Here is a 13,649-nt window from a genome sequence, read left to right on the forward strand (position 1 = left end):
GGTTCGATACCGGCCGTGATGATCGAATTTCGATGGAGGCGAAGCGCTCGAGTCACATGTATGCTGCGCGATCTGAGGATGTCGAAGTTGCCTAAAGGCGTCTCTCATGTCGCTTATGTGCTTCAAGCCTCGTAAAGCAAACCTGTTTCTCAAAGTCGAGCAAGTGGACAGCTGTTTAAGAAGAGACTGGTATAGTGACGTCACAACATTGCCGATAAAGCGGGCGGAATTAGAGGCGCCTGACAAGCATGCGTCACGGGCTCGCGGTGCTCGGCCAACGGGCGTTTCAATTACGCACACCATGCTGACCGGGCGTGCTGCGGACCACGGGACAGCGAGGAAATGCGTTTTTGATGTGGCGAGCGCGTCACTCACCTTGCACCTCACCCGCTCACGATTTTTCCGTTACAGCGTTACGAATGGAGCGGACGATGCCGGATAATGTGTGTCGAGGACAATGCCTTTGCATAGGGGTTGCGCACTTGTCCTTCGAGGTATGGCTCTGTCAGACGGGTGACGGCGCGCTATACCGTCTTTCCGTGGAAACCTTGAAAGCGCCGAGTAAAGCGATCTTTCGGCAGAGAACGATACCGTCCTCGCAGTATTGGCGTAGTTCTGCCGTTCTTTCCGTTGGTCGGCTTAAACGACACGGCATACTTTCGGGAAAGTGTATTATTGAGTAGGCCTTGTAATCACAATGTCAATTTTTTAGGTACCCATCGTGCTCTATACCACTTATATATATATATATATATATATATATATATATATATATATATATATATATATATATATATATATATATATATATATATTCTGAACGTAGGTATAATTGCGTCTAGTAATTTTTGCTTTGCTTCTTGCTTCTTCTTATGCGTGCGGGTCTCATGGTTGATCCCGAGACCGCGCATGGCTGTTCACGGTGGCCGATGGTGGTTTCTCCCTCACTGTGCTCGTGTCATCAGGGAGACGACCGAGAAGAGGACGGAGAAGCGGCGGCAGCGACGACGGCGGATGCTGCAGCCGCGACGTCGCTGAGCTGTGGCGACACGCTCCCTTCGTCCTCGTCGGTGTGTGGCTGAGGCAGCACGTTACGGTGGAACTCTCCGAGCACGTTGCCAGCCGGCTTGTACATGGCCACCACGATTATCTTGCCCGAGCGTGTGCGGGCTTTGCCTACGCCGAAAGTGGTGCTGCTGCGCCACACCATCTGGCTGAAGTGACCTGCGTGGGAAATTCAGCGCTCTCAAGGTTTAGGCGTGCTCAAAAATATGCACTTTATACTACATAGTTTTAAGAATGTGCAGTCAAACGCACAAGGCTTGCATCTTTGCAAAAAGGATGGAAAGTTGCTAGCTTTTGTATTGCAGCTTTTTTGTGAGCAGTAACTGCTAGTAGCAAGTGTCGTGGTATACTAAAATTCCTAACCTGGCAATCACTACATGTGAACGATGTGACAAGCATTTACGATCTTGGAGTTAGCAAACACAGGTATAGAGTAAACGCACTACACTATAACCATACTATAGTTATAAGAACTAGACTCTGCTGCACCGTCAACTTTTGTGTTTTATTTGGCAAAATACTGAGCTTACTATACGATGCCCTCATGAAGCATTATCACTTTTGACAATGAAGTGTAGCTCTTGGGTGTCCGTGTGAAAACGTAATCATGCAATGAGCAGATAAAGATGTGCGTGTTGCCGTAAGCTGTACTTCTGATAAAGGGGCTGTAAGATCAGGATATGGCAAAAAACAAAAAAAAACCCATAACACTGGATGGCATATATCCCGACTCAGATTGATTAGATGGACGATGGAGTGAAATGCGGTTAAAGGTCGATTTTCCGGATATGCTTGAGAATGTAGACGCTTTCAGGGACCATGATTAAGTCGCTCATCAATGCCATTCGCACGCTTATAGGCAACACGAACACGCCTACAGCACGATGCGCAGTGCAAGTATTGGATGCCCTGAGTCCAGTGCTTGCCAACTTCGCATAGACAAAACGGCTCTTTCACTGCCTTCATTCCGCGACGAAGTACGTAGTGCGACAGCTTTACAGTGGAATGCCAGAAAACTTAAATCACGGATCTCATGTTTTCGACATTAAGTTTTCCGCAATAAATTTCCTATATTAGTAATATGTAAACCAAATTTGTCAAAAGCGATAAAGCTTTCTGGCTACGAAGCCTTCACTTCACCGACTTGTGGTGAGCCCAGCAAAGTAATTATATATATCCGCACAGATTTAACCTACATTCCACATTTGGTGCAACCCCATAACGGAAATCAATACGTATGCCTCCGCGTTGCAAAGAAGAAGGTAGCCTTCACACTTATCGGCGCATGCATCTCACCATCTGGTCAGTTCGATGGTGGAAGACTACATGACATCTTGACCGCTACACCTAAACCTTGGATTGTTATTGGTGATTTTAATGCTCATCACTTGCTTTGGGAAAGCACAAAGATTGATTCCAGAGGCCGGAAACTTGCTGAATTCGCCTCACGCCACGAACTTAACGTTATGAATGACGGCAGTCCAACGTATTTGCGTGGTTCGAGATATAGCAGTTGCTTGGATCTTGCATTGGTGTCACGGCAATTCACCCAACAAGTGCGATAGTTCACTGATATTGAGACTCACGGCAGTGATCATAATCCAACGTATCTGAAGATCACAGGTTTTGCAACTTCCTCCTCATCAACTAACAGAAGAGTTAATTGGACAATGTACAAGGCAAAGGTGGAAGAGGCATGCGATGATATCGCGTGCGGCCTCGAGGAGCTAGTGAAAAATGTGATGGAAATGGTTACGTGCGCCTTTAAATACACATCAAAGCGTACAGAATTTGATATAGAACTTGAACGACTACGAACGATTCGTAGGCGGGCGGAGAGGAGGTACAGGCGCACTAATTCGATTCATGACCTCAGAGATGCTCGACGTCTACAAAAGAAAATCCAACGTCGAATGGACAAGCTGGAGGACCAACGGTGGAAGAAATTTTGTGAATCACTCGATCCTCGCAAGCCTATGTCCCATATATGGAGGACGGTGCGTGGCCTTGGCTCGACTCCACAACAACGTCCATTCAGCACATTGGCTCTCCATCAAGGCCGCCTGCAGGTTGACGTTGCTGAAGATTTCTGCGTGAAGATTGCGGGCAATGTGGTTACCATGAGTGACGAAGTTCTCGGGGATGTTCCCGTAGCACGAGTTTCTGAACTGAATATGCTTTTCTCACTCGAGGAACTGGATGCAGCTCTAGCCACCTGAAGACGTTCATCGTCACCTGGGCCGGACGGTATTACATACGCTGCTTTATGCCATCTTGGAAGACGCAGCCGAGACCAGCTACTAAAATGCTGCAACCAGTCATGGAACGATGGCGTCGTTCCAGAAAGGTGGAAATCCAGCCGCTTGCTTGGTACCAATCCTCAAATCTGGAAAGTCGCCGCTTGATCTGGCATCATATCGACCCATTGCGCTATCCAGCTGCGTGGGGAAAATAATGGAAAGAATGGTTCTGACACGCCTCGAGTGGTACCTTGAACGCTATAATATATACCAAGAGGCCATGGCTGGTTTTCGAAGAGGGCGCTCTTCTATTAATAATGTCGTCGACCTCGTAACCTCTGTGCAACAACAGAAATACCTCAAGCGCATCTCGGTTGTAATGTTCCTCGATGAGAAAGGTGCATACGACAACGTAACGCACGATGCCATCCTAGATGCCTTGGCGAACATCGGAATCGGTGGAGAAATGTTTCGATGGATTCGAAGCTACCTACAGAGGAGATCCTTCTTCGCGCTCACTGCGGAAGGCCACACCGTCGATCATTACACCACTCGTGGCGTTCCACAAGGCGGGGTTCTCAGCCCTACGCTGTTTAACCTCACGATCATTGGCCGTGTACAAAGTCTACCTCGATCAATCAATATCTCTACATACGCTGATGATATATGTATTTGGGCTTCAGCAGTGACACGACTCCAGGTACACGGACGGCTCCAGAAAGCAGCGAGAATAACGTCGACGTACCTCCATGCTCGAGGCCTCACAGTTTCCACCGAGAAGTGCGCCTAGTCCCTTTTACCTGCAAGCCCATGATCTGTTATCCTGTTTCTATCGACAATGTGAATCTTTCGTATATGAGACGTCACCGATTCCTGGGCGTCACTATCGACAGAGATCTCTCGTGGAGTGCTCACATCTCGCACTTGAAGAAGAAGCTCAGCTCTATCACACACGTGATGAGATTTCTCGCTGGTAAAACGTAGGGCACATCAGTGTCATCTATGCTTCAGCTGTACAGAGCGCTCTTCTTGGGATACTTGCGGTATAGCACGCCCGTGCTTTCCAACGCTGAAAAAAGTAACATCAGGGTCGTGCAAAGCATTCAAGGCCTAGTCCTCCGCACATGCTTGGGGCTACCTCGGTGCGCTAATACGTTAGCAACAATCGGTATTGCTAAAGACCATCCGATCACGACATATATAACTGTCGACACACTCCGGACACATCATCATCATCATCATCATCATCATCATCATCATCATCAGCCTGACTACGTCCACTGCAGGACAAAGGCCTCTCCCATGTTCCACCAGTTAACCCGGTCCTGTGCTTGCTGCTGCCAATTTATACCCGCAAACTTCTTAATCTCGTCTGCCCACCTAACCTTCTGTCTCCCCCTAACCCGCTTCCCTTCTCTAGGAATCCAGTTAGTTACCCTTAATGACCAGCGGTTATCCTGTCTACGCGCTACATGCCCGGCCCATGTCGGGCATGTAGCGCGGACACATATCCGTCACATTTCCGGACACATATTCGTCACATATACAGAGTGCCTAACCACCACCTTGCTAGCTTGCCACTAGAAAGACCAAAGGCAGCGTTTTCCAAAGTTGTTGTGGCTAACCAGAATTCCATCTCGTGGAGATTCTCGCTCGCAACCATACCACTATCTCCAGAGAGGTGCATGAAAAAACCGACTGTGCACCTTGAAGTGCCGGGGATATCTAAAAAGGCAACTCTGTCATCTGCAGCCCTCAAGCAGATCTCACTGGACCTTTTGCATTTGTCGTATGCTAACTGAATTCATGTTTACACGGACGGTTCGGTCTCGGGAAGTTCGACAGGTGCCTTTGTCATACCATCTCAATCAATCACCGTCAAATTCAAGACATCACACGTCACGACATCTACGGGATCCGAGCTCGCCGCTCTTCAAGCCGCTGTGGAGTTTGTTACGCAAGAATCCCCTAGTAGATGGGCCATTTTCTGCGACTCCAAGGCAGCCCTTCAATGCGTGCGAAGTCTACGACGTGGAAACTACCACCAGATGGTGTATCGTATTAATGAAATTTGTCATCGCGCTGCTGATCAAGGACACGACATTGTTTTACAATGGTTGCCGGGCCACTGTGGCATCAGTGGTAGCCATCTCGCCGACGACGCTGCCCGATGTGCCCACGATGGAGCACCCACACTGTTAACACCCTTATCAATAGTAGACGCAGCTAGAGAACTTCGTCACATCGCGCATAATGCCACGCTTGCGCACTGGAATTCTCCACCTAACTCCAATCATCGCCCTAAGAATCTTAAGTCATTACGTCAGAAACAACTGCCATCCAAGATTTCTCGACGTTACGCTACAATGCTGTGCCGGCTGTGGACTGGGGTGGCGTTTACTAAGTCATTCAGCCATCGCATTGGCATGGCGGATTCATACATGTGTGAAAGCTGCAACTGTATAGAGACTATTGAACATCTCTTGTGCCACTGTGCCCAATTTGATGAAGATCGCCGGACTCTCCAGTGTGCCTTGAATAGACTCGATGACCGGCCAATTAATGAAGCAAAGATCTTAGGAGCCTGGTCACGTAGCACATCAGCACAGAAAGCCACACCAGCCCTCCTGAGATACTTGTCAGCAACTTCATTGAGGGACCGCCTGTGAAACTCGGCATTGTGTGTGTGATGTGACATGTGCCTATCCTTCTCTCTCTCTCTTTTACTAACCCTCCCTCTCCCCATGTGTAGGGTAGCAAACTGGACGCGTAGTATAGTTAACCTCCCTACTTTTCCTACATTCCTTCTCTCTCTTTCTCTTCAGGGCCCAGCGCTACAAAATCAATACGTATAGCTATACATCTGAAACTTGATACGCGGAAATTTTTCGGCATCTGACTTTTGGGGCTTTCTATTGAAATCGCAGACACGAAATGGCATTAACTGGAATGTGCACCACTACCTTGTCGATTGTATCGTCAGTCGGTCCATCCACGGCCATAGCAGATTCCATAGTCCCCTTTTGGAATCCGCTGTGGTCCTATTGCATGAGCACGTGGCGGCCGTCGCGGTCCTATTGCATCAGCACGTGGCGGCTGTCGCGATGGCGTGCAGTGGCACAGCAGCTCGAATTTCTCATTTCTTTGTCTTCAAATAGTTTGCGCTCCATTACTAATCTGCAGGGACACGGAGCAGCTGAAATTCATTGTTCAAAACCGATAAAGCCTCATCGGGGTTTTGTAGTCGGAGTTGTTTCGCCATAGAAAACGTGGAAACGTACAAACGCTGACGGTGCAGCCGTTTCTTGTTGCTAAAAACAGTATTTTCATAAGTAGTAATTGCTGAGAGTCGTATTTGCTGACTTTGACGCCGTAAATACCATTCAAAACATTCACTTCCTGCGTATTAAGTGAAGGTGGTGATTGCCAATTAGTGACTCTACTACCATAACACTTATAACTTCCACCGACGAGAAAATAGTAACACAAGGTCAATAACTTTGCTACCATGCACTAACTGCCTTGCGAGACGCTAGTCAACGCTAGTGAACTAGAATTTCCCAATAAAATGTTTAGACATATTTATTACATGTGTGGCAATGGTATTTGAATACCAAGCTAAATAGATTACAAGCGGACTCACTCACTCATTTACCTACGTAATTCTCACACAACAACTATCGGTAACCAGTACTGATGCTTCTCTTATTTCGTGATTAACATTTGCAGGACGACTTTGTGGAAATGGCCAATGTAATGGCCCAGTGGCTATTAAAAGGGCCCTGAAACACTTTTTCAAGAAATTATGAAATGAATTCACTGGAAGAGCTTATTGTTTCACGAATTCAACGCCTCAAAAATGTCCAAAATCTGTCCAGTGCGAGTGGAGTTACAAAGGTTTGTCACATGCTGCAATCGCAATCTCCGTTCTCTCGTCCCGACAAAAGCGCTGGAAGCTAAGCAGGGTGGAATGGCAGGGCCACTGAAAAACGTCACGCGAGCTTGGTGACCTTTAGCACATTTTTCTTTTTTTTTTCTTCGAATGCGCGGCTTTCTCAGTGTGATCGCGTGCGCACGCGTGTACAAGTAGCGGCCTCCCGCGACGATGTCTGTAACGAGCAAGCGCGCCACGTTCAAATTAGCCAATGGCTGATAGATGGGTCATTGGCGTGTGATTTTTGGGCATATAACATAATTTGTCGAGAAAAGAGAAAGCATTTTTAGCAGAATTTGATAATTTATTGGGAATACCAGTCCGCGTGCTATGCTATAATATTGGGCTCACGTGTTGTCGGGAGCCTCTACTACCGATCAGCAGCGTTTTCTGGCCATGCTCAAAAGCGTTGCAGGGCCCCTTTAAATGCAAAGCATTTATTTGTATACTGCAAAAACTTTTGGAATCTATCTATCTATCTATCTATCTATCTATCTATCTATCTATCTATCTATCTATGCGCTTACGTCTCGGTGTTTTCATGATCACCCCCTTAACTTGGGGAAAACCAATATTAGTATGGGAGGGTAAAGTGGTGTGATGAATCTTATGCGCTGGTCAAGACACGAATAATGTCACAATCCCGTCGCGTACGTCGTCAAGCACTCTCCGCCAGACAGTGGCACACACCCGTGGGTGGGTATGTGCGGCTGGTATGAAGGTATTTGCCACATGTGATTGACACTTAGCATCTACCCAGGAACGGTGAGAACACACATTGGTCGAGAGTGTTAATAAAAAGATGGCATCGACTGCGCTGACCAGACTAATGTAATGAAAAATGGCCAGGGTCCCAGCAGGAATCGAACCCATGCATTCTGCTTGGCAACGAAGTATTGCCCCACAGAGCTATACGCCAGGTCTCGCCGCTGCTTTTAACGCGATAGCTTTAAAGAGCTCGTTTAGCTGAAATTCGGGCATCAGCGCCAGCGTCATTGTATGCGTCGTTGGATGGAAGCGAAAAATCAATATCTTGCGCTTGACCGAAAAATCGAGAAAGATGCAAATAAAATAAATAATGAAAAATTCTGGGTCAGAGTAGAGATCGGCCTTGGCTCGTTTGCGTGCAAGCAGGTGGTTTAACACACGGCCACATCTTTGCTTGTGAAAGCAGTGAAAACAACTTCCTCTGCTTGGAAAGGCAGTGAAAGTAACTTTCATGCTTTACAAACACACGTGTTATGTACACATGCTTCCTAATACAACATGAAATATTGCAGTAGTATTGTTTGCTACAAGCGTACATTACCATCGGGCGTCAGAACATGTGATTATCTTGATGACTTCATGGTTTAAAGTTACAAAAAGCACACATGTTAGTGTGCGTATTCTGTTAACACCCCGTAGTGTGTATATGCCAAGTTCGAAACGGTTTCATGCACTAAGTGTTAGAAGTGCGCACCAGGGGCCGGATATCGCTATCTCGCGAGACTCCTAAAGGCGAAGCTTAAGGTTCCCATAATTTTTTAGATAGAGCGTAATGTTCGTGAAGCGTCAATTGGGGAGGCAGTGATGGCTATCCAATTCAATAAATATTACATATGTACTCCTACAATACAGCCGTCATGTAGGGTTAAGATCAACAGTAGTTAAGTGCAATGCATTGAAGGTGATTGGCAGTTTATATCAACCAAGGAACGGCGCAAACAGACTGTGTTAATCTTCATGAGAAAAACAGTGCATATCCACTAAGTGAATGACGACAAATGGGCGAAGCTATAGGTCCTAAAGCCTGTCATGTCTATGTTGAAGTCGCCGCCTAGTATAAAGAACGGACACACGAATGGACGGACAGGTGGATATATGCACGGATGGCCGAACGGTAGGTCGGACGCACGGATGGATTGACGTGCGGGTGAATGGGCGGATGGAGAGGCGGACGGTGCGGGTGATCATATATTGTGCTGTCGTATTGCTGATTTCTCATAAAGTCGGTTGTTTGCACGTTCGTTTTTCGTTGTGCAGGTGTTAAGTTTTGGTTTGGGTCTTGTGGGGCGTGATGGATGTCGGCCCTAAGGAGCTTCACTGCTAAAAACTGGCATTGGCAGTGTTTACCCAACGAATGCATAGAATATATATCATGGTTCCAGCAGGAATCGTATCCCAGCATTCTGCGTGGCAATCAAGTGTTCTACCACAGAGCTACGCCAGGTCTCGGATTTGTCTTTCACGTTGACCGTATAGAATGTTCCTAAAACGCACGGTCGCTTTTGGTTGCAGTGCTTGCTATTCAATCTGATAAGCAGTACGTATACGTACTCCTGTCATACAGTCATCACTTCGTGTTAGCAACAATAGTACTGAAGCATCATCCACTGAAGCTCATTCAGCTAGTTGTGCCCAGGGCTGCCATCCTCACTGCAGCACAGGCGCTACATCAGCATAGCGGTTCTGGTGTTGCTAGTACCTATGCTACTGTTGGCATTGTTACGCAAGAGTAAACATGTAGCTATTTAAGATATGTTTATGCGCACCACATCTGTACAAATCTTTGGAGCCATTTCGTAACTTTTCGTTCAATAACAAAATACGACACTGTCACCTTCCCTCCAGATGCTTCGCATAACAACGATTCCTGAAGTACGTGGGGTGTGCCAAGTTTCTTTAGGGGCGAAGCTCCTAAAGGCGTGGGTCGGTCCATTGCTTGTATGTATGTACGCGACCACCTATAGTTCCACTTTTGCCCACTGCCCACTACTTCGTCCTTGCAAACATCCCACTACAACCCCATCATCGATCCACCACTTCACCGACCATACAGCAAATAATGTTGAGAAGCAGCCAATAAGAAAAGCAAGATGGTCGTGTACTTTGCATCCAGCTGTGCGTTAAAGAACCACAGATTGCACCACTGTGTCCACCCCTTGTTTGTTCATGACCACCTATAGTTCCACCTTTGCAAACTGCGTACTACTCCGTCCTTGCAAACATACCACTATACGCCCCATCACCGATCCACCATTTCACCGACCATGAAGCCGTATAGCTTCCACTTACGCATAATCGAGTTTCTTGTATAAATATATACAGTGGTTGTGACGTCTTTGATTATGTAGAGGGCGATACTCCCGGGTGGTTTACGGTTTAGCGATGAAACCCTGTAGCGCTTCGCCCCACTCATCATCATTCACTCCGTTGATATGCTGGGATTTTTTTTCTTAGGGTATTGAGACTGGTTTTACATGTACTTTCCAGTACATGAACAATGCATCTTTTCTGGAGCTCTGAGGGAAGAGTGGATAAGACAATATTTTTTTTCGCATTTCGAAATTGTAAGACGCCCAGTGTAGCAATCTTGACTCAGTAATTTCATGTTGTAGTTCAATAATGCTTGACTGGAGGATTGGTGCCTTGTTTACCCCGGGTGGCTTCAGTGGACTTCGGTAGCGGGTACGTAAATCATGCGGTACATACAGGGCCCCCATCGAGTGAAAGCAGGAGCACTGTTGTAGGCTATCGAAGTTGTTATTAGCAGTTGTGTAAATCCAGAAAAATCACAAGGGTTGACACAACTTGGCATGGTAGTGATTTTGTTTTTATAAATGTGGGCTTTGTTTTAATCATACATAGATAAAAGCCACAATTTACCTGTGTGTTTAGATTTGGGTGCTCGTTAAGGAACCCCAGGTGGTCCAAATTTCCGGAGCCCTCGACTACGGCGTCTCCCATAATCATATGGTGGTTTTGGGACGTTAAACCTCACATATCAATCAAATCAAGTCACAATTTAACATAAAACATCAAAACAAGCATTTTTAAATAATAAATGATCACAGTCGAGCAGTCGGATTTATACTTGACTGTAATTGGCTTCCGCCTAATCGTTGACCTAAATAAAGAAAGACGATCCTGAATTTTTTTATTTGTATCCTAAAGCTCAGCCCTAAACGAAATTCGCGACGCGTCAACCAGCAGAACTTCAGAAAGCTCGTGCGCAACAGTGAATTTTACAAACCAAAGCCGCTTTGACTTTTCTACTTCACGTCTCCTCTTTGAAAGGGGTTCAGAATCAGTCACAGTTACAGGAGCGTGCAGTATACTTTACTTTGAAGCAAAATAAATATTATGTTGCAAAGACAGATCTTCAGATATATACAAGGAGTGACCCTTCCGAGCTGGAACACAAGGGAAATCAAAAAGACCCTGACGCCCTAATTATTTAAGCCAGTGGTGGTTAAGCCTTCTATACGAAGAGTGTTTTTTTATCCTCTTCAGGAGACCGTCTTCAAATGTGTCATATTCACACAACCTAACGCTAAGGCCTTCGATATTACATTCCAATGAAGAAAATGAATGAATATGTTGTTTTGTGCGATGTTTTGTAATTAATTCAAATTAGGGGGTAATATATATAATTTATTATGTAGTCAATCACGTCCCATTATCACATAAGAATGATATCGTAGGTTCAAAGGGCGCCTGTCATTCGCGTTTGGCTATGTCATTTTACGTTGGTGTTGGCATGATCGCGGCACCTCGGCCAAGCGGTCCTGCAACGTAATGCACTAACCCAAGCGGTCGGCTTCAATCATGCACGGCACATTCAGGTTAAGGAAAGGCACAGTAGCGAAGCAGAAGGTTCAGTTCATCCCATGAGCAGCGTATTTTGTTCTGCCTTGGTCTAAAGAAATGACAAAGACAAGCTGCGTCAGCATGTATGGACGCTTAACCTCAAGGGGGTATGATCCCGAAGGGCACCGAGAAAAACGCCAGAGTTTGGATGGGTTTCTCTCTTCTTTTTTTTTGCCTACGTGGTGCTTGCTAAAACACCACCAAATGTTTATTTTCGTCACTAGAGAGTAATGACAGTCGGTACCGTCAACACCGAAAATATTTTCGGATACTGGGATCGTAGTGATGGGAATACTGGTGGTGCAATTGCTCCTAAGTGCCACATTTCGTTAAAGTTGTGGCATTGACCCTACAAATGAGACGCACTGCTCAAAAATATGGCCGTATTCACACAGAACAGCGAGAACTGCCGTGGGTAACCCCAGAGGCTAGAAATGCGAGAACTTGTGCTCCATATGCCACCGTAACTTCTGTCACCACTCTATGTAAACAGAGCAATAATGTCGCCTGCCTTATTCAAAGATCCCGAGATAATCAAATCTTGTGGGCACTCGCGCATAATTTAGTATAGAGATCTGTCGCTGCTGTCGTTGGACAACTTTACATTTTGCTTGGCACCACATTTTTCAGGTTTGGTATAGGTACATGGCTCCTAAAATTCAGCAACTATACGCACTCGTGCCATTGGCGTGGCCTTCGTGCACGCGTAGCAAATATCATTATTGTGACATTTTTTCATCACCGCCCGCCACAGTTTCTGTTATGTGACGTTGCGGTATGTGCGAAGGATCGAGCAACACCGAGTGTGGCAGCCATAATTACGCGTTGGTTTGAACGGAAGTTTCTTGAGCAGCTTTTATCGCAAGCCACTCACACGAATTTTTGGAGTAGGTAAGCTGCAGGTAAGTGCGAGAAGCTTAGAGTTATCAGTCAGCTAATCAAATCTAAGATTTGTCGCAGGAACAAGCATTGCGCTCACTGAAAGTTTCCAAGTGGGCAAAATGAGTAACCAGTTTTTTTTTTGTTTTTCCAACAAGTGGTAACAACCGTGCCATTGGCGCATACAATTTTTAGGTGCGAGATGTTAGTCGCCTTGGTGAGTCATTTCGTACTATGTGCAAGGCATACGGGCTGCCATCTTTCTTTCATACGGCACATTATTTATAGGTATATTAGACAAGCCGCATTTGCGATTAATGCTCAGGTTGTCCAAAAAGAGTCTGACTGATAGTACTCCTTACGACTTGTTTATGTTGTTGGGACTTTATTCATTATGGAAAAGTCGCATGATCGATAGGCACGCCGAGCCACCACGGTCGACGAGATGTCTTCCGAGAAGCAGCTGCTCAAGCACGCAGTGTTGTCGAGACTTTTGACCCCGTTCCGGAGTGGTTTCCCGTTCTTGACGCTTGTGTGTGTTTGCCTGACTTCTGATGAAGTATGCTCTGTGTACTTTACTGGTGATAATGTCTTTCATTAAAAAAAAGTCAGGATGGCCGAGTGGTCTAAGGCGCCTGATTTAAGCTCTGGTCGTCGTGAGAGGGCGTGGGTTCGAACCCCACGTCTGAGAAACTTCTTTTTTTTTACGTGTGCTTGCAATAGGTTCTCTCTCTTCCATTATGAAGTAAATTCAAATATCCGCAATCCACAGAACTTTTTTATAGTCCTAAATATTTATTCGCAGTTTATGAATATTGCACATATTTACAGTGTGTCAAATAAACTAGGTCGACTGTTGCCTCAGTTTGTCGTGAGCACTCAAGTTATGACAGGGGCTA

The 13,649-nt window shown here is 46.0% G+C and overlaps 1 protein-coding gene across 2 annotated transcripts in view; it reads right to left on the bottom strand.

The window, feature by feature from the left end:
- Positions 1 to 827: 827 nt before the first annotated feature.
- Positions 828 to 13,649, bottom strand: part of LOC119183256 (Golgi-associated plant pathogenesis-related protein 1-like) — a 179,286-nt gene continuing 166,464 nt past the window's right edge. For both annotated transcript variants that reach the window (XM_075880411.1, XM_075880412.1), the window contains exon 6: positions 828 to 1,224. In XM_075880411.1, coding sequence (XP_075736526.1) covers positions 962 to 1,224 — 263 coding nt within the window. In that variant the 3' untranslated portion in view covers positions 828 to 961. The remainder of the gene's footprint in view (positions 1,225 to 13,649) is intronic.

This window comes from Rhipicephalus microplus, chromosome X (genome assembly GCF_043290135.1).
Source record: "Rhipicephalus microplus isolate Deutch F79 chromosome X, USDA_Rmic, whole genome shotgun sequence".
Taxonomy (NCBI): domain Eukaryota; kingdom Metazoa; phylum Arthropoda; class Arachnida; order Ixodida; family Ixodidae; genus Rhipicephalus; species Rhipicephalus microplus.